The 22,804-nt window shown below is 39.6% G+C and overlaps 1 protein-coding gene across 4 annotated transcripts in view; it reads right to left on the bottom strand.

The window, feature by feature from the left end:
* Positions 1-7,252: 7,252 nt before the first annotated feature.
* Positions 7,253-22,804, bottom strand: part of stx1a (syntaxin 1A (brain)) — a 44,397-nt gene continuing 28,845 nt past the window's right edge. The window contains exons 5-11 of one of the 4 annotated variants that reach the window (XR_010167943.1): positions 20,861-20,934; positions 20,422-20,530; positions 13,386-13,459; positions 13,168-13,302; positions 11,387-11,429; positions 10,993-11,103; positions 7,253-9,749 (exon numbers count right to left, since the gene is read on the bottom strand). Coding sequence is in view for 1 of the 4 variants with exons in the window: in XM_063907611.1 (XP_063763681.1) it covers positions 8,425-8,502; positions 10,656-10,766; positions 13,168-13,302; positions 13,386-13,459; positions 20,422-20,530; positions 20,861-20,934 (581 nt within the window). In the remaining 3 variants the exon portion in view is untranslated. Of the gene's footprint in view, positions 9,750-10,655; positions 10,767-10,992; positions 11,104-11,386; positions 13,303-13,385; positions 13,460-20,421; positions 20,531-20,860; positions 20,935-22,804 lie in introns of all 4 variants that reach the window. The other 3 variants (XR_010167944.1, XR_010167942.1, XM_063907611.1) reach the window with 3 other exon arrangements.

Genomic DNA, 22,804 nt, shown 5'->3' with positions numbered 1-22,804 from the left:
GGTTGACTTAACTTTCTTAGTAAAAAAAAAAAGCCATCTTGATGTAACAGGATTGACCCACAGGAAATACGCCATAAACAGTTTTTATGTAAGAGATATAAGATCTAATCAGTTATCAAAGGAAAACATTTTAGAAATGTCACTCAGACTTTGCCTAGACATCTAATACAACTCACAAGAAGAACACAATGCAATTAACATTAACATTAACATGAATCCGATATAATAATAATAATGATAATAATAATATTAGTACATTTTATATATCAAGTGCTGTATCAGGTGCTCAGAGACGCTTAATATCAACTCAGAACTTGTTTGAATTTGTTTCTTGTGTCGTAAGGATTAACTTCCCTTTTTTTGTTGTGAAACTGTCCTTTTGGCATTTTACTTTCCATTAACCCTTGTGACTTGGAAGTTACCCTTTCCTCACAATAAAAGCAAACTAATACTAACTGATGCTTAACATTACATTTGTTAAAACCAAAAATGTATTTACATTATTTTATAAACTAATAAAACTGTACACAAATTGAATGACTTTCAACTACACTTGGCTGATGTCTCAGTGATGGGATAAAAATGGTAAGTAATCATTTGCTTTGTCGTGTTGATGCACCACAGCATTTAATTGAAAATTCCAATGCAAAAAAATATATTCCACTTCCAAAACTTACTTTTCTTAAAATATATTTAGTAAACTACATTAACCCTGTGGGAGCAGATGCTCAATACTTCAACAATGTACTGACTATGAAAAAACCTTCATCTATCAGGCAGTGTCTGCAGGGAAATCACACCAGAAATGTATTAATTCTTCACTATAAGGTAGTTATGCTAGGTTTTGTTTTGTTTGCCACTCTAACCTATATACACATATCTGATAATATAAACTGACCAGGTTGAGGGAAAAGAAGTGAACACATGATAGTATCACTCAATGTACACCATTCCTTTAAACCAGGGGTCTCAAACTTAATTTACCCGGAGGCCGTTAGAGGTAGAGTCTGGGTGAGGCTGGGCCACATCAGGTTTCCCACAAGGAAAGTACTAAAAAACATTCCAATGTTATCAAATGTTTTTATTTTTTAACACAAAATAAGATGAAAAAATAAATTTACAAATTCATAAGAAAAAAACAAATCAATCAGTAATAAATGAATAAAATGAAAATAATAATAATACAGCAGATATAGAAGACTGAAGAAACCACATATAGTTGCTGACTAGAGAAATGTAATTATTATTATTCAGATTCAAATATCTGTATTAACAGTTCTTTAACGTTTAACTTTCTGAACATGATTGGAACATTGAACATAAACTGTTCTGAACATGGCTTCTTCTGCCTACTTCTTGCTGCTAGAGATCTGGCAGCGCTTCCTCTCGCATAGCCGAGCCACATTTGGCTTAAGCAGGGATGAAGCAGTTGAGACCCTCAGTAGGGCTTGAAGATGCTCATCAGTAAGTCTGGACCTGTACTTGGACTTATTGAAGTTCAACGTAGAGAAGAGCTTTTCGCACAAGTATGTGCTCCCAAAAAGACACATGGTCCGCTTGAACATTCGTGAAAGCTCAGGGAAGCTGGGGGGCAATTCTCTCAAAAATTGCCCGAGCTTGTCTGCTTTTCCACTCACCTGCCTGAACTTGGCTTTGAGTTCAGAGTTGCACTGCAGGTCAATGAGCTCCATTATAAGCACAGGAGGGGCATCTTGCACGTCAAAGGAGAAGGGGTCCGCAAAAATTTGGAATGTGGCTCTGTGCGTCTTGAAGTCTGCAAATCTGTGATCAAATTCCTCCTGTAGCTTCAAAATGACATCCACATATACTCCTCACCACTGAATGGTGTGCCTGCATCCATGAGTGCCTTGCATGCTGGAAAATGGCAAAGGTTTGTCTGAGAAAGCTGGGCTTTCCATAACATAAGTTTTGTAGAGAATGCTCTCACGTTGTCATAGGCAGCACTAACAAGTTGCCCCTGGCCTTGTAACTTCTTGTTCAGTACATTAAGCTCATGTGTGATATCAACAAAAAAAGCTAAGTCCATGAGCCATTTGGGATCACTTAGCACAGGAACAGCAACCCCATCTTTCTCCATGAAGGCTTTCACTTCCGCTCTCAACTCAAAAAATCTCTTCAACATGTTTCCCCTGCTGAGCCAACGTACCTCGGTGAAGTAGAGCACATCCCCATATTCTGACTCCATTTCGTCTAAAAAAGCACGGAACCTTCTGTGCTTTAAGCCCCTGGATCTGATTTGGTTGATGCATTTCACAACGAAAGACATCACATTGTCAAACTTCAGGCATTTGCTGCAAAGAGCCTGCTGATGGATAATGCAGTGCAGACCAATGGCCTCCTCCACACCTTCCTCTTCCAGTTTTTTTTGAACAAGTGCCACCATTCCATTTTTCCTCCCTGTCATTGATGGCGCTCCATCAGTTGTTATTCCAACAAACCTCTTCCACGGCAAACCGGCATTCTCAATGGCATCACACAGCTGGTGAAATATCTCCTGAGCGGTGGTCTGGCCATGCATTGGAATCACTGTGAGCAACTCCTCTATGACTTCAAAATTGTCACCAACACCACGGACATAGATTGCGAGCTGGGCAGTGTTGGTGATGTCTGTGGTCTCATCAAGAGCGACTGAGTATACACTGAAACATTTTGCTCTCTCACACAGTTGATCATAAATGTCACTTGACAGGTCAGAAATGCGCTCTGCCACGGTGTTGGCAGAAAGGCTGATGTTGCTAAACTGACCTTTATTTTCTGGACAGACAATACTTGCAGCCTGTAATATGCACTTTTTGACAAATTCACCTTCTGTGAATGGCTTTCCTGCTTTAGCAATCATCTCACTAACCACGTAGCTAGCTTCGACTGCTGCATCATTCTCTTTGGTTGCTTTCTTAAAGAAATCTTGTTGCCTCAGTAGATATGTTTTAAGATTAGCAACCCGGTTGGCTCTCTCATCTCCCTGGTATTTTGCATACTCCTCAGCATGTCTAGTTGTGTAATGACGTTTCAAATTGTATTCTTTGTGCACTGCAACTTTCTCTGTGCAAATAAGACACGCCGGGATGCCCCTGTGTTCAACAAAGAAATATTGCACTTCCCACTTTTCCTGAAATTGTCTGTGCTCATCACCAACCTTTCTCTTCACTGCAGGCTTTGAAAAAGACATGTTTGGGGCTGTGTAATATATATTTCCACTTGGTGTCACTGTCGCGTTGAAGTTTCAGGGTGGCTTTACACGGAAACGAAAACGGCTTAAAAACGCAAAACATTTTTGCGGATGCACTATATCGTTTAGATGGAAACGGCGTTTTGGGGGGATGAAAACGCAAGAAAGTGAAACCACCCTCCAGAGTGGAATTCTTGAAAACGCTCCACTGTCGCGCCACCGTGTAAAGCAGTGATTCTTAAACTAGGGGTCGCGACCCCAAACGGGGTCGGCAAAAACTTCCGTGGGGTCGCAAAATTATTTGTTACTTCAGTCGGAAATTAGCTGTTATAACACCTGGTGAAACAACGAAAAATAAAATGTCAATACAATGAAAATCTGCCTTTTTCTCATTCCTACACGCTGTTAAGAGGGAGAGAGAGAGAGAAAAAAAAAAGTTGCCCAGCTTTAAATGGCGTTTCGAATCGTTTATTGGTCCTATGATAGAAACAATGTAACAATCTGCGCCCACTGTTCAAACTCAATTTCTTCCCGGTTTTTTTACAATACGTCATAGTTAACTCGCCACGTTACTAGCCACGTTTGTGATACTAGCCACTTTTTTAGCCACTAGCCTAGTTATAACTTTCATCAAAAATGGACAGGTGGCTGCTAAAAAACAATGATTTGAGCTCAGAAGTGCCATCTACCTCCAGTTGTGCACCTACTCCTCCGCGATCCTCAGATGGGACAAGTTTGGCCGGTGGTGAGAATAAAAAAGACCCACCAACGAGGCGTCGCCGATACCTGAAAGAATTTCTTAAATATGGATTCACGTGCCAGGTAAAACATGAGCTCGACCACCCACAGTGTGTTATTTGCGGCGATGTTCTGGCACATGAAAGTTTAAAGCCCACAAAAATGAGACGACATCTCGAAAGCCGACATCCAGATGATGCTCAGAAACCCATGACATTTTTTTAACGAAAAGAAGCTGCGCTGCATGGGCAAAAGACCGTTGTGCATAGCCAAGCTACTGTGCCCACCAAAGCCTTGGCAGCGTCATACAAAGTGGCCCACCTTGTAGCCAAAGCACAAAAGCCACACACAATTGCTGAAAGCCTCATCCTTCCTGCAGCAATTGCGATGACCACAGCAATGCATGGTGAAAAGATCGCAAGTGTGCTTAAACAGATTCCCCTCTCCAATGATACCATGTCCAAACGCATTAACGACATCGCTAATGATATGAAATGCCAGCTCATCGAGAGAGTGAAAAACAGCCGGTTTTCTTTGCAGTTAGACGAGTCTACTGACTTGACTAATGTAGCCCATTTAATGGTTTTCATTCGCTACAGTCATGACGGGAAACTGCATGAGGACATGCTGTGCTGCTCTCCGATGGAAGGAAGATGTACTGGTGGAGACATTTTTAACTGTCTTAATGGTTGGATGGAGGAGACAGGCCTGGATTGGGATAAATGCATAAGCATATGCACTGACGGTGCCGGGGCTATGATGGGAAAACACAAAGGGCTGAAAGCCAAGGTCCTTAGCGTTGCACCACATGTCAAGTTCACACACTGCATTATCCATAGGGAGGCCCTGGCATCCAAGACACTTGAACCCGAGCTTAACAATGTTCTTCAAACAGCAATCCAAATAGTGAATTCGATCAAATCGCGCCCTTTAAATTCACGACTCTTCGCCCTTCTCTGCCAGGAAATGGGGTCTGCACATGAATCCCTTCTTTTTCATTCAGAGGTAAGGTGGCTTTCACGGGGCAAAGTTCTTACACGCCTGTTCGAGTTGCAGACCATCTCACTGACTCGAGATGGTTATCACGTCTTGCATACCTGGCGTGCATATTTGACAAATTAAATAGTCTCAACCTGTCACTACAAGGCCCCAGCACAAACATCCTGACCCTCTCAGACAAAGTGAATGCTTTCACAAAAAAATTGCAGCGTTGGGCAGCCCGTGCAGAGAGTGGGGACTTTGAAATGTTCTCGGAGCTGCACGACTTTTTGGAGAGTGACATGAATGCCAATTCATTGAAAGAGTCAATAACCTGTCATCTTCGTAGTCTCCTCGACAAATTCAATAAGTATTTCCTCACGGAGAATGTAGAGCCTTTTGACTGGGTACGACAACCATTCACCAACTGCTCCTCAAACAACCTGCCATCTGAGCTCGAGGATGCGCTGATTGAGCTGTCCAGCGACCGCACATTGCAGGCGTCGTTTGCCTCAAAAACTCTAGATGAATTCTGGCTGTCAGTTGTGCAGGAATACCCCGGGTTGTCCAAGGCTGCCATGGACATCCTCACGCCGTTTGGATCAACCTATCTGTGCGAAAAGACATTTTCGTCCCTGGCCTACATAAAGAACAAATACAGATGTCGTCTCAACAGCATGGAGGAGAATCTTCGTGTTGCTGTGAGCAGCATCGATCCCCGAATTGACCTGCTATGCTCGCGGAAGCAGGCCCATCCTTCTCATTGACATGGCGTCCGTATAAGAGGAAGTGAGATCGTTCCAATCATACACACTCTCTGTTGACTCTTGACTCCCGTTTGATTTGGACATTTGTTTCATTGCTTTGTTTGTTCCAGTTCTTGTTTGCGTTAATAAATTGTTGCCGCCCAGGCCTTTTCTTACACATTGCCTATTTGTTTTTGCTTGATTGACAGTCGTTACCATGGGTTTGCAATGCATAACGTTGTCCTGGCAACGCGATTTACAGCCCGCCCCCAAACAACCAAACTGCAGATGGCATTGCTGTTTCTTTCAAAATGTATGACTATCACTCAAATCATTGGAGACGCAAACTCGTAAATTAATTCACACAAAATCGTTCCTTTTCCATAAAATAATCGTCATACATTGTTAATTTGTTTGGATTGGAACAAAAAATCGGTTGCTACGGAAACGTGACGTCACACTTACACACTTTTGGGAAAGTGGGGTCACCAAACCTCTCCAGTTTTTTTTGTGGGGTCGTCAGACAAAAAGTTTAAGAACCACTGGTGTAAAGGATGAAAAACGCAAAACTTCGTTTCTCGTCACATAGAAATGACGTGACAAGCATAATAAAGCGCCAGAAAACCGAGGGAAACACATTAGAAGGCTATCAACATGTCCGTCCCTGCGGACTTTCAACTCGCCTTAGGCGCTGTAATTGACGTTCAAGAGTCATTTCATCAGATAACAGCAATGATGAGCGAGAGTAGTAAAGAACAGACCAAAAATATGAACTACGTTCTCGAAATTCTTGAAGTTCATAGAGAGAGCAGGCGACCTAGACAGCTGTGGGTGAGACCTGGGAGGACTTCTCAGTGGTGGGATAACTTCATGAATGAGGTGGTAAACGACCAAGCGTTTCACCCTAAAACGCTCGTCTAAATGCAGATTTAAAAGTGAAAACGAAACGCCACTTTTTTCGTTTTTGTTTCAGATCGTTTCCGTGTAAAGGTAGCCTCAGTGTTTAGCCGATAGGCCTACGTCTTTTCCGCTTCTTTTTTACCCACCGTGATTGGTAGGTTCGTTCAGCTCTGCACACAACACTGAAAAGTGCCATTCGTATCAAACTCGCGGGCCGCACTAACATTAAACTTTCATATTGAGGTGGCGGCCGCAAACTACCGTCTCGAGGGCCGCAGTTGGCCCGCGGGCCGTGACCTTGAGACCCCTGCTTTAAACAGACAACTCAAGAGCCACACTACCTAAACACAACCTCCAGTAGATAACAAACCTATTCAGAATTATAAATCCTGCTGGCTGTGTTCTGGGTTGACTAAAATTTGAAAACCAAATGAATAACATTTGACAACATTTACAATGATCATGATGATCATTTAATCTATATTTACAGGCACACCAAACTTCCACACACTAAAGTTTACACCCAGATAAATATAACTGCTACATGATGTAAACTATGAAACATTTTGTTCATAAATCTGAAACCGTGACTTAAGTCTAACCAGAAGACGAGAAGAACCAGGTTTTAAAACACAGTAATTTCCATTTAAAGGACTTACAGAAACATCATGTCTTGGGGAAATCAATGCACAACTCTGAATGGGATTTTTAAGACAAACTTTACTTGAAAAATGAAGAAAAAACTCATATTAAACAAACAAAACCATGTCATTACAATACCACACAAAGGCAACATGTTGAGTAGGCAACATGGTAACATGGTTACAGTCGGTGCTTGTCATGAGAGTCTTTAACAGGGCTACTTTAAGTTCATGCTTTCACTGACGCACCATGTTCACTCATAAAAATAAAGTAGCTTGACAGAAGGATATGCTCTGTTTAAAGCTTGTGGTTTGTAAAAATACATAAAACAACAAGGGTTTGCCACTTACAGACCAGAATTATCACTCCAAATCAGACTAGACTTTTAACAGTTTATTTGAACATACTGGCAGTGTTAGAGAGTCTGTTTACACTTTATACAAAACAAAGACACAGGTGGCTAATATGAAACGCTCGTGTTCTCCTCCCACGACTCACACTCAGTACTTTCAAAAATGAAACTACAAATGAACGTACACATATTCTCTTTCCAATGCACGCACTCAAACACACAAAATAGAGCAATGTGGTAACACAACTGGTTAGGCCAGATGACTGCTTTCACATTTACTTCATAAACAACAAGAGATACTTGGCAGTGTGATACTTCTACAAGCAACATATCCAACACATCTTCCTTCCCCTTTGCAATAGAAAATAAACACTACTTTACAGTGAACTAAACCATGCAGAGCTTTTGAAGGGAGGTAGAGGACATCGGAGAGAGTAAAAATAAAGATGTATCTATAGATAACGTGGCTCTGAAATCACTGCAGATTAGTGGCCCAACTTTTTGCCTGTACAACACAAAATATACTTTACAACTGAATAACTGTCATATTTGGAAGTTGGAATGTATTAGTATAGTGTTACAAATCGCTATGTAACTTTTTCAGTCATTAATTCACTTTTGGAAACATCATTATATTGTTGACAACACTCAACACTCAGATAAACTGTTAGCAGCACCACACATTTACAAAATAGCAACTCATGCAAAAACACTTCTGGCCCTGTACGCCATGCGCAGAATGTGTCAGTATGTAAAGCACCTTAGGCTAAACATGTATTAGATTGCATTTATGAAAACAGGAAACAGAAAATGTGTCTGTCGTGTTTTTGCTCTGTTGTGTGTGCGGTTTTGTGTCTTTGTGTGACTGTGTTCGAGGTTTAAGCCAGTGTTCCCCCCACAATAGAGGCAATGACAACTCCCAAAATCACACAGCATATAATAATCATAATTTTCTTCTGTAAAGTGACAACAAAAAACAGTCATCCATGGCAGCAAATGGGGAGCAGAGGAAAACATGTTAGCGATACAGATGCAGCCCCCCCCATTTTGAGAGTCCCCACCTATATGGGTCCGTGACAGGCCCTCACCGAAAGGAAAACCCCCAGTGTGACGTAGTGGACACGACTCAGACTTGTGACACCCCCTGATTTGTATTTTGCTTTAACACACGTTACATGATGTTTAACAATCAAGACAACATGCAGATTTGGAGAAAGACTTTTCTTTAATGTATCTGATAATGTTTTGGAGTGTGACTGTGGTTAAGAAGCATTTCCACATCATCTGCTTTTTAAAACCATAAATAAATTAACAACATGTATTTACACAATCCACAAATGTGAATCATTTTGATATTTAAAGCCACTATGTGTATAATATGGGAGATCTCAATTTTGGTGGTGGCAGCAAAAAGGGAAACATTGCAGACAGCAATGCGTGGAACTTGTCTCTGCTTGTCCTTGCTCTAGGCTAAGACATTGTTATGCAACTTGTTTTTACACATAATCTTAACCAATACTCTAACCTAAATGCAAGAACATTTATTTCTCATACAGTAGAAATATTTCTTCTATACTTTCTAAAGGAAAACTTTTGTCACTTAAAATATGCACCATGCAGAGTTCTGGATGAGTAAAAACACATGCAATACAGGAGGCTGAACATGCATATGACAAAGGCACAGTAAGTGAATTATGACACAAGCAGATACAAAACACAAGAAAGTTCCTCAAGGTATTTAATAAAAAGTATATACATATACAGCTCTGGAAAAATGCAGAGACCACTGCAGCATTATCAGTTTCTCTGGTTTTACTATAAATAAGTGTTTAAGTAAAATTATGTTTGTTTTATTTTATTTTATAAACTACTTACAATATTTCTCTGGAATGGAACGAGGGCCACGAGATTGAGATTTAAGAGAAATGTCTCTCAATTTTGATCCAGAACTGTATATATAAAATTGCATGTAAAAGTGAATGTAAAATGTTTGATTACACAGTACGGACTGTCTTTAGCAGTGAGCAGTAACTGTCTGCTTAAGACAGAGTTCACTCTCAACATTTCACACTGAGAGGGAGGCATCAACTCTTGCTCTGTCTGCTCTGTAGGGTTTCTAGGGGTCCTAACTGAGTCCAACTGCGAGGCAAATAATGAGGACGATCACACCTGCTGCAATACAACCTGCTATCAGCATCACCTTCTGGATGGGGAAAAGGAGTGCATTGTGTCAGATAATGATCCTTTGGATAAAGAAAGAGAACGATTGAGAAACAGAGAGTAATATTAAAAGAAGGGAAAGAAAGACAAATACTTTGTTTTAGACAAGTCTTTAATTGTGAGTGTGGATATAACCGTAGATGACCCTTTGTAAATTAGGTTCATGCGATGTATGCGATTCCTCTAATTTTGAGTGCTGTTGTAGAAATAAACCAAGAGGTGGCAGAGTTGTTCCACTGTGGTGCATGTCGAAAAGTGGACCCAGTCGTTTCCGGTGTTTTTTGTCTGCTGTAACCCATACAGCACTTAGAGAGGAGCTCAATATAACTTAATTTACACACACTGTGTTCAACAGCTGCCCGCTTTTGTCAAAGCTTGACAATATCTACTTACCGACACCTCTCAAGCACACTCAAATAAATCCTTGCAAAAACCGAAGTGAAAAAATATTTTTTATGTTTTTAGTCTTTTTTTTTTATGTGTTAAGAGCACAACTATCTCCTGGCGAGGAGGTTCATGTTGAACATTTAAAAAACGGCATCCCTTCTTTAAGCTATTTATTTAGCTTCTCCTGCTGCTTACTTAGCAGATTTCACAAACTTTTAGTGATGTTCAGTTGTGTTTCTTTTATTTTTATTTTTTAGATCTACACCTTGGATACTGCAGTATCATTCCCTGAGGAAACTCATACCCCTGGTTTGAAATCACTGCTGTAGAAAATGTAGAATACACTCAAGACACAAATGCTCACCATGCAGAACACATGCACAAACTCTGCCCACAGATACACACTGCCAAATAAACATGCAATGATCAGGAGGGATGTATCACTTATTCATGTGATAGCATGTCTGTACACTAGCAATTGTTTGTAGTATATGAGACTCACCCTCCGGGCTTTACTCTGGTATTTAACCGCCTTCTTAGTGTCTGATACTGCCCTCTCCACATAGTCTACTGAGTGCTCCACATTGTACTCTATGCGGTCTATCATTTCCCCCTAGGAGAGGTTAGTTAAAGAGGAGGTGTGGAAGACATGCAGACAGGAAGAAGAAAGAGTGAGCCAGATGAGGAGGTAGGAGTAGGAAGAGAAATGGATACAGATGGAGAGGAGGTGAGGGAGGGAGGAATAAAGGGTGAGAATGGGAAGAAGAGAGAAGGGGAAGCAGAAAGGCAAAAAAAGGAAATAATTAGTCAGTTGTTAGAATGTGCATCTTCCATCTTACCCGTTTGCCGGTCTTTTTGAACTTTTTGCATTTTGGGATGTTGTCCTTTGCCTCCTGCACATATTCATGAGCGCCCAGCACACTTCGCTCGATGTTATTCACCAGTTCTCCCTGAACAATAAAAAAGAGTCATTATAGTGTTGGTGAGAGCACTTATTTTAAGTAATAAATACATTGCTGCCAAGTTCCATATTGTAAGAATTGGAAAGACTGCTGTGAAAAATATACTACTACTTTAAGTTGTGAAAGCAGCAGATGTGATTTACCAAAAGGAGATGAGCATTAATTAATAAAGAAAGTTCATATTTTAAATTAAGCATTGATCCAGGATCCACTGCAACTGTGATTCAAGAATAAAAAAAGAAAGAACAAATGAGGAATCATAGGAAATTACCTTTCTGCATTAGGAGGGCTGTGCTGTTCTCTGTTCTCGAGAGCTTAGAGTCATTGAGGTGATGACAGTGTTGTGTGAAATCAGAGGGAAAAGAGAGTGCAAAGCTCAAAAAGACACAATTAACAAAAGACTGAATTATAATCTTAAAACATGTGGTGCTCAGTTAATAAGAGAAGAGTTAGTAATTTGAGCTATTTATATTGAGAGAATTCATATTTGTGACAACACAATAAAAAAGACAACACACACACAATTATTACAATTATCACTCCCACACTAAATGATGAGGGGAATTCTGCTATTGCATTGTGCAACAATTTTCTTTCATATTTGTCATTGAGCATATTATGTCTTATGCATGTGCTCAGAGTCTTTTGCATAATTCAGAATGAGTTTTTCTTAGGAGTGAAACCGTCAATCTCTGTGGGGGTTCAGCCTAGACATTCATTTATACAGGCAAGACATACTGATGTACATGAAGCAAGACACTTCACTGAGAAGAGTAAAGGAAATAATGAAAAAAAAATATATACTGTATGTGTCTTTGAAGAAGCTATAAGAGGACTGCGTATTACTAGTGCAATGATGTGCACTGTTCACTGTATGATGCAAGTTCCTCAGTACAATGTACATAGAGCCTCTGTTTTCTAACAGAATCATATTTCTACCCCAGGAAGTATGTGTTCTCAATTTACAAAACCCTGCAAAAATGAAAGTTTGTTTATGATTTAAGTCTCTTATAAAACAGCACGTTAATGCAAGGCTAATTTGTGGCCAATTGGAAAGACCAAGAATCAGATTTCCCCAAAGGTCTTGAGTTCCTATCAGCTCATTTTGAGAGCCTTCATTATTTGTGTACCAAATTCTCACTGAATGTACTGCTACTGCTGTAACTCAGCACTAATGAAGATAGCATAGATTCAGCCAGGAAGAATATTATTTGGTATGCTTAGGCCAGTAGTTTATTTAAAATCAATATTATTAAATATCCTGCCATTCACTCCTCTCATACATGCTCTCTCATCATTTCCAGCTGTGATTAACTCAGGCTGTCAATGGTGTTATCAGCTGATCTCATCAGCTGGTCACATATATCCAGTAGCACAGCAACACACCTCCATGGTTGGCCTATTATCTTTCTGCTGTCTCCTTTTAAATAAGATTATTTCTCTGCCTTAAGTGCCATTACACGTGCACCTCAACCTTCCCGTCTCCGCCCAATTTTCAGAGACTCTTTAGTATCAGCCACCCAGACTCAGCAGTATGATCATCAGGCGATTAACAGTGTCTTGAAGCCCCTCAAATACAAATCTTTCCGGAGAATCTAAGTGCTGAAGACTTTTTATCATGATTTACCATCACATATCATCTGTTGTAATGATGTGTTATGTTTTATTTATTCATATGTCTCTCCTGACTGAAATACACTCTACAACTTGTATGTAAATTGACTGCCAGTTGCATCTGTCTGAAGAGGAGTTATTTTCATGATGGGGAGAAGCAGCAGCTGCTGCTGCAGGATGGCTGGTTAATGATTTTACCACTGAGCAAAGTGTGCTTCCGAACTTTTGCATTAGCCAGGGCGCTTTTTCAAACCACTGACAGGAGGAAACTCTAAATATACAAACTGGATTTGTAAGTCTTCTTTATGTCGTCATTAGAGTCCATATTGGCTAATGTATTGCTTATTTATGAATGTGTTACAGGTTTGTGTCGACATGCATTTGCCTGGGCCCTAAAGCACAGAGCTTTATGTACAGTGAGAGGATGGATGTTTTCACCTGGCTCTCCACCAGCATGGCCATGTCCATGAACATGTCGTGAAGCTCTCTGATGCTGTTTTCCAGCTTGATGATCTCGGTGTGTCGTGTCTCAATCTCATTCATAGCTTGCTCTGTGATATTGTCCATAATGATCTATGATGGTACAACAGATGGAGTTACAAGAGCTATAGAAGTAGATTAAATTGTGTGCTTTGTGGGCATTATAGTATGCTTACCCCGGAGCTGAAGATAGCTGGGTTGTCACTTTCCAACATGCTCTCCAGTTCCTCGTTTGTTGTGTTTCTCCCAGCTGAAAAGGAAGACACACATCCATAAACATCCATAGTAGCAATCATGTCTGTAGGTGTTAAAGAGCTTTACCATGTGAGGATATTAAAGTCACTTTAAGCTCAGGATTTAAGAAGTGTAGGTGCAATGCCATCCAATTAAAAGGGTCTCCGAACCACAGTTGATGAAGACCACATTAGAAAAGAAAAAAAACCTTGTATGATAATAGCAACCACCACTCCCCCTCCCAACCCGCCTTCATGTCTGTTTGATGATTAATTAAAACTAGAGCTGTGTGCCTCTCCTTTCCACATGCCCATTTTCTCTCCATCCATCTGTCTCTCTGATATTAATCATATTGCATTTTAAACTCTTTATTTCTGCAGCTCTCTGAACAGCAGTAGATGTGATATTAAAATGCCATGCCCTTATTTAGTCTATCATGTTGCATCTGTATTAGGTTGGGAATTTATCAGTATTAAACCAGGCATATTAAATGTATAGCAACATTTATTTGACCACAAGTTAAATCCTAAAGCCACTAGCCTCCTCATGCACACTTCAACACAACCTCAGTCACATAAACAGGGCTCTGTCTAAACCATAACAGCCTAACAGCTGAGTGAACTCCAGCCTGAAAAAGTCTGCTTATAAATGTCTAACAATAACTCGACTCATATCTTTTCATAATGGACAGCATGTGTTTTCTTCCCTCCAGGTACAGCTGCTTGTAGAACTATGAGGATAATCAAGGCTGTAAAATGACAGAGCTACAATTCTACAGAGGCTTTCATACTATTTCTTCCTCATCTATAGACCCTTTAGTGGAATTGGATTGATTTGCTTATGAGGTGTCAAGGAATATAGCCAAAACTTCTCACGATTAACTACTGCATTAATCATTTTTCCTATATACCTTCTTTCATGCTGTGCATGACATAAACGGCATTAACCACAAATACTGTTAGGAGAAGAATTAATGAACACTTTGCATGCTATGTATTCTGTTGTGAATACATCATATCTCTGTTTCTTAAGTTTATAAAACCAACTGTACAAGCTTGACTGATTTTCAGTTATTTAAAAGAGCTGCATGTGAAAGCAAGGCACTGCACATAAGACAGGTCCACATGGAGTCAGCAATATCATGTTTGTAACCGAACAGCTTGTATTGGTTAGCTGAATCTCATGCTTGAAGATCATCTTTTGGCCTCTCCCCTCCAATTGCAAAAGTGTGCATACAGGCCTCATTAAGATTGTATGTGTATCTAATTGAGAGTAAAACAAAAGCAAGTGACATCCTCTACTGTTTCACTACCTTATTAAATGTACCTTAATAATCCACGGCTCAACCAACAAACTTTCAATCTCTCCATCTTCTGTCCTAACATGTATCAACACATCTTCCTGTGGCGTTTGCTGCTTTATTTCCCAATGGGAGTTGACCTATTTCATAAACAATTCCCTTGCACCTCTTTGCTACACCTACATTTATGAGCGCTGACTTTGCCTTCACAGCTGCTTCTCATGTGCTTAATTTCTGCCCGACTGATACTGTGAGTCACAGTCAGACACCGTCAGCATCATTATTATTACATTAAATCCTCTGTGGGGCCAGGAACGATATGAAAAGTACAGGACTATCATTTCTCTGTGAAGAAACCCTGTGTTCCTCATAAGCATTTACCTAGTTCACAGGAAGAGCTGAGATAAATGTGATAAACAAAATAAAGACTTGAAGTGATCTGCAAGTTATAGCATTTCAAGGGGCAGAAGTTTAAAATAAAATAGGGAGGAAGCTATCATCCTAAAATCTCAGCAGTTTAACCAATCACAATTCCACCTCTAAAACAAGAGCTCACATGTCAACATTAGCTGACAACAGTTTTATTCGTCTCCTGTTTAGAAAAAGAATTTCTGTATTACTTGCATTTCTCTCCTCCACCTTTCAGATTGTTTTGTTTGAGAGCTTTTAATAGGCCTAAAGAGTATTTTACAAGTAAAACAGCAAAAGAGAAAAAGATACCAGAACTATCGTTGGCAAAAGCAGTAGCTTTGTTAAGTAAGCTTGTTTATGAGTTATCACAGCTAGTAACATCCGAAACGTCAAGCTCAAAATCAAGGTAACTGGTCAAATAACTCCCTTTCATCCTCAATGTAAGTAAACGGAGCTACAGATGTCACTGTCAGATATTGCTCAACTTTTCTGGACCTCCAGCATTTGTGGCCCCCAGGAGATTGAAAATACAAACCTCTATTCATCCCCTAATCAGTGTGTGTATTGTGTTTTTTGATGTGTGATGAAGGCCTCAGTGCAGAGCAGGTATGTTGATGGTGAGTGACAATGTTTGGGAGTCGTAGCCGATGATTGCCTTCATGAACAGAATACTGATGAAGCTGCTATCCAAAGTTCACCGGTGCATGAACATGTGTGCATGTGTGTTTCAGGGAGCGCATTTACATTTACTGGGCCAATCATGTCTAATCCAAACTTCATATCCATATCAAAGCAATGAATTTCATTTAGTTGTGGCTAAGCGGCCCCACTGTTTCCGAAGCTTGCTTGAGAATCAACTCATGTTCAACAATTACATTTTAGAGTTTGACAAATGAGAGGACACATAGAGGAGTATGAGGCAACGTTCACCACGACCCTGATCAATTCCCTTTGCGCCAGGTGTCTAATAAGTAATCTCACCATCATTAACACTAAAACTACAACACTGAAGAGGGTCACAGTTAGAGATAAAGGATGGAGAGTAGTGACTATGACTCATGGATAATTGTAAAGAAGAACAAAACCAATGCACTCTAGTGCTACCCTACCCTATTTATCTCACTTCCCACACACACACACACACACACACACACACACACACATACACACACACACACACACACACACTCACACACACACACACACACACACACACACACACACACACACACACACACACACACACACACACACACACACACACACACACACACACACACACACACACACACACACACACACAAACACACACACTGACAGGTTCTGTGGGAGGCTCTTATTTGTTACCATGGAAACCCAAACCCTGAGAAGCCTAATATGAAGACAAGAAGTCTCACTTCAACCGGAGCATTTATAGGCAATTAAATCACTCATGCTATGTTGCTACCAGTAACAGTATTGTTTAATATCCATTGTTATGTAACACGAATTAAGTGTGCCCACCAAGGAACAGAGTGAAAAGGCATTCTAGACCCATGCATAGAGAAAATGCTTCTTTTTTTTAACTTCTGTACGCTGCAATTTCACAAGCAAAGGAATGAGAAATTGCATCTCATCTGCACACATATGGGTCAATCTCTTTGCTATACAGGGCAGATGTGTTGTTATCCCTTGCACTGTGAGTGTGTTTCTCATAGCATTGAGTGTCCACAGGGAAATAAAACATTACAATCAAATGTCAACGAGGCCCTGTGAGGCCTGTGACCAACATCCCCTCGATCCTTTTGATAAATAATGATGTGTTATTTTTAGTCATTGATACACTAAAACATTTTTTAATTTAAATTAGCAATGCAAAATAAATAAATAGATGCATTTCTGTTGTTGTGTTTTTTGCCGGGATTTAGATAAAAGGATTGATATAACTTTTATCACTTTGTCGTTTACACATGTAGGTAGAGCCAAAAGGCAGATATACTGTCCTAGGTATAAAAAAAAAACTCAGCCTCGGAAATTCCCAAATTAAAATCCTTCTGTTTGTTTAAATGGTATAAAAAAAGTGTGAAAACGTCATGTGGTTTAAAAGTGGAGTATATGCTGCGCTATTTCATGGAGTCGCCACTGGATGCCAATGAAACCACAGTGTGTCATTTTCATGCTTGGATGTTTGTGTGGATCTACCAAGATGCAAAGTGTGATTAGTGAGATTTAGATGTGCTGGTAGGCTCATTGTTGTTGCTTGTCATCTCCTGGCTCCAGCTTCATAATTACCATACAATCGACTGGTATCCATTTTAGTATCAAACTCATGATTTATTAATGAGATAAGTAAGGGATCAAAGTTATCCAAACTTTTAAATAATACAGTGTATTCTGCAGAGGTAAAGAGCTGGACTGTGACAGAAGTATCGGCAATACCTGGTTTCTACATATTGTTACGTGGAACAAGTGCAGCCATTTTTTTTGGCAGAAAAAAACAATCTAAATAAATATAGAAAAGCATTTGGTGAGGGTAGATCCAAATGCATTTGGGCTTGGGGTTAATGTGGCACTGTTTTAAATGCATATACTGGCAAAAAAAGTGCTGCTACATGGACTCGTTTACTGTATGTCACAGAGTCATTTCCCTGTTTCCCTAATCTCTGTTTCTCTGAGTGAAGCAACTGAGTAAACATCGATGCTGGGTCCGACAAACGACACAAGGTATCCCTCTGTGTGTAAAACACCCTTATTGATCCGACACAAACAAGACAAAGGGGCTGGCAAAACAAGAAACACACCTCTCTTGCCATATAACACAAAGGAATTGTAATGTGTCAGAGCAAAATCAGGACCAATATAATCTAAAGACGAAAGCTTTAGTGGAGAAATGTGATTTTGTTTCCTTTGAAACCAAAAACGTAAGTTTAATCAAGCAGTATCCATATGTGGCACTCTTTAGACTTTCCCTGGATAAATTACAACTATTGGTCGTGGGTCAGGGCACCCATGCCCTTGCTTCTCTTTTAGCATGCACTTATACTTTAGTGGAAGGAAGTTGCCCCATGCATTGTTTTAAGGACATGTTGTTGTGTTTAACACTGTATTAATATTAGGCATACAGTGCGTGGATCAGAGAAAAAGTGTAATGTTTGCATACACTATTGTAATGAAAGCTTACATGTCAATATTGCTTTAATTATTCTACTTTTCTTTTTTGCATACACTCTTATTTTAATATATATAAGGGCAATTGGGATGGAAGGATGGCTTGTTAAAATGTCAAATGCAGTAAAAGCAAAAGCCCATTACTCATTAGTTTCCTTCTCCTTTGTACTCTCACTCTCCACACCATCCTGTGTGTTGTAATCCCTTCCCTGACGACAGGTCATATCTGCTAAGGCCTCCTGTGATGCTTTCAGCTGACACACCAAATCCAAATGAACCTGGAGCAGCTCAAGAGAAAAGTGAGTCAGACGTGTATGTTTTAATTCCATGCAGATGCGTGTGTTTGTTTATTGGTTAACCCAGAGAGTACTGTGCGTTGTCACTGCCGTTCTATTGACTTAAAGGGCTGATGCAGGTCTGACAGATGGCCAGAGGAAATTATGGTTGTGCCAAGTGCCCTGAATCCCAACTGCCCCTGCTCCCCTCTGCTATTACCACTAAATGAGTCATAGTGTTTTTCTCTGCATGCTTTGTGTAAAAGGTGACTGTATCACAGTGACTGTTAGCAGGAGCTGGCACGATGCAGCATGCCAGGATGTCGTGGCACAGGGCCGTGTCCGAGTCTGGTCCAGGAGCTAAGGGCCTGCAGATAATACCTGTAATTTCATGTTACGAATAAAGTGTAAGGAACTGCAGCAACCTGGCAGGTGCAGTGTATGGGTGTTGGTGTTAGTGATGCACGTGTTTTGGAAAGTGGATTCAGTGTGAGATTTGTTGCTGTGGTACACTACAACAGCAACATTATAATGAAAATACTTTATGGATGGAATTCAATTACATTTCTCTGTCAACAAAACACATTTCTGGGTGGGATGATAATGGTTGGGCGTATACTCTCTAAGTTTTATGTAAAGCTGTCACTGACACTCTAAAGAATTTGTTTCCTGCATATTTGCACTTTGTGTTATGCATTTATGAGATGTTATGGTCTGTGTTCCGTCTTATACATTCCTTTCAGATAAATTTCCCCTTTGGGACAATACAGATGAAGAGGTTGAAGAGCATAAACAGCCGGCTGCCTGGATTTGTGGTAAATATTTCTTTACAAACCACGTTAAAGACTCTTTTTTTATTATAATAATAAATGTAACAAACTGTGGGTAAAAGGATTGCAGAAGATGATGGAGAACATGTGATTTTATAAATCAATCTTCACAAATACCCAGTAGACTGAGTAGTGTCAATTCATTTATGCTTACTTGTTAAAGCAAAACACGATACCAACAGAATTATCAAGACAATGTGTGGGAGGTGTTTATGACACTAGCAGAAGGTTGTGCTCGTTATGTTTTTTAATGCCAGAAAACAAAAAGCAAAGGCTTTAAAAATAGAAATAAATGAAAGGCTTACTTAAGCTGTTTAGGGACTACATCACCACCTGAATCTCACTTCTTTTGTTGTTAATATTTTTGAAGAAAAGGAAAAGCTGTAGCAGTTTGCATGTTTATAATTGTAGTTATCGAAACGTTTAACGTCAATCACAAATGTATAAATAGTATATAGTAGACAGACTTAACACAATAGTTTAAAATAAAACAACAGTGGAAAATATTTTAAGCCTCATTCATTTAAAACAACATGTAACTAATAATAGGGATTAATAGGATGAAGGTGTGGTGGATGATGCAAAGCCGAGGAGATGAGACATGTAGAGAAATATGAAAATGAGCAGCTGTTTTGAAAGAGAAGACCCAAGCTCATTAAAAGTTTTATTTGAAGGGACTGCAGCATTGAACGTTAGTCATTTGGTAGGTCACGCTTGTAAGCCTTAACCAAATAGTAAACGTTCATCTAACAGTCAGTTAAAAATGTCACAAACTGATAATTTTATCCTATTAGACATTTGTGTGAAATTATCCTATAGAGAAATACGCATAACACCTAGCTTTTGGCATGAATATATCAAGCTTCAATAGTTCTGAAAAACACAAACTACAACACTGTAACAATAGCAACACTGGGAAGAGATGCAGATGTGTAACCATTATTCACACAGTGTTAACATGAGTGCAGTCAGTATGAAGGGTGCTGTAAGGGTTTAGTCTCCCACGTCTACTCACTGATCTCCAGCTGTCTCTGAATGCGTCCCTTGCAGCGCTCCCTGTAATCCGACTGGGTGGTGTTGTACTCTGACATCACCTCTACAAACTTACGAGACAGTGTGGAGTGCTGGAGACACAGCGAGGAACAACAGCATTACACACCGACTTGACAAATCATTTGAATTGTAAATTAACTGATGAGCAGCCAGTGCAAACATTCAATGACATTCAGTGTCACTGTGTCCCTCATACATACGACATGTATGTACTCATTCTGATCAGTTTTGTGTGTGTATAGTGTCTTCACACTGAAGTGACAAAATTAATTAAAGTCAAAGCAGTCAGTTAGCATGCTAAAAGGCAGAAGGAAAAGAGCTGCAGGTAAAAGTGAAACAGTTCCAGGCAGATGTTTGTGAACCACAAAATAAGTGAGTTAAGAAGTTTAAAAGAACTGTACCTGTGTCTTGCGTATCCTCAGGTCAGCTGATGACCTGTTCTGGCTTTCTTCTTGCTCAATGGTTTGTTGGATACCTGCAGAGAAACAATAAAATGTGCATTCAACTACAGCGAGTGCTCTTTTTTTAAATGAACAAAAAGATGAAATAAAATGATACAACTTCCAAATCATTACGACTGCAGTGCTGTCAGTTGTCTTTGGAGGTTCATTACACCAGACAAAATTAAAGTGTTGAATGAAACAAACCGCACTGATGATTTTAGTGTCCTTAGAGTCGGACCAGTTGTCAATTAAAGTGTGAATTTTAATTTGCACCAGAGAAATGGTGATGAGTATTATGATGAGTAGTGTATAAGTTACAACACATTTTTGATCTCAGTAGATCATAGAAATCCTCAATGGTTTTCCAGATATCTGAGTATCTAGTTCTTAATTAATTTATATATGAACATCAGATACAGATTAGCCTCATTGGAATTACAACTTTTGGATGTCAGGCTGCCTCCAAACATGCTCAACAAAATGTATTTAAAAATACACAAATAAAAGTAAGAATCTAAGATGAAAGATAATACAGAAATCAAAATATATGGATTTATTATAAGATAAAAATACTGTATTAGTAGAAATTAACCAATTTCTAATTCAACACATGGCTGCTTAAAAAGCACTTTCCTTACTGCTGCCTCACATTCACACCTCAGCAAGTCATAGCAGAGGAGTCACTGTGAGCATAATAGCATACATTAACGACTGTCACTGTGAAGCCAAGTGATCAATCATCAATCACATGTGAATTATACAGAGATATAAGTGCCTACTCATTTAATTCCCATTTTACTGTCAATTAAACAGGGATGAGGTGGCTGTACCAGCTCCTCCACATTTTTCATCATCAGACCCTCTGCCGCTGCTCTGTGTACCTACTGTATGCCTCCCTGTCCACGCAAACAGCCTGAGCCAATTGTAAATATGTTTAATCACATTAATAACCAATTTCAAGTACAAGAGCATGGTAATGATACCAAGCAATGATCCCAGCAGATGACATACCTCTATCCACATTGTTTAGATTAACAAGGCAATAAAGCAACAGGCTTTTTCTTGGACAATAATGAGCCTTGTCATCAAGTCTTTTTGATGTATACAATAATTGTCATCATACTTTTATCGCTGATTCAATTCTTTATGATTTAGCATATTCCTATCTACATAAGCTGCATTTGTTTGTGTCAGTACCTCCACTCTGTACAATGAAAACAAAGTTGAATCTAAGTTATTTGCAACATTAAAATGGTGCCAAAACATTTGCTGGAATGATGAAAGAGACCCGTTGAAGTTGTTAAATCTGTGTCTTCAGGCTCACCTGAGTGTATTCAAACCCCACTGATAATGTTGTTAGTTAGAAACTGTTCTCTCAACAAACATTATAAGCAAAAAATATTTTTAGACAAGTTTTAAATTGGAATTAATTTGTAAAAGGATCTTTTTACTCTTGCGTGACCTTTCTGTAAGAGAAAACTTCTGGAGCAGAACAGCTAACTTTTAAAGCATTTTGGTTGTGTTTTGCTAATGTTCACGTCTACCTTACTCACCAACTCGTGCCTTCCATATATTTCAAACAAGCAATTTACATATTTCCGTAGGATAGAACACTTGCTGAATCTGACTTGTAGGAAACATTAACACGAACAAGTCTTGCAGAAAGGAAGTAACAGAGGTTTAACATAAATATGAATCCCTCTAGAGGATCATTCCCAGGATGTAGTTTGACACGCACGCACAAGCACGCACAGCACGCACACACACACACACACACACACACACACACACACACACACACACACACACACACACACACACACACACACACACACACACACACACACACACACACACACACACACACACACTAAGGTAACCTGTGGCAACAACTGATGTGGA

This window comes from Eleginops maclovinus, chromosome 18, assembly GCF_036324505.1.
Source record: "Eleginops maclovinus isolate JMC-PN-2008 ecotype Puerto Natales chromosome 18, JC_Emac_rtc_rv5, whole genome shotgun sequence".
NCBI classification, from domain to species: domain Eukaryota; kingdom Metazoa; phylum Chordata; class Actinopteri; order Perciformes; family Eleginopidae; genus Eleginops; species Eleginops maclovinus.
This window is presented reverse-complemented; position numbering and strand designations above follow the sequence as displayed.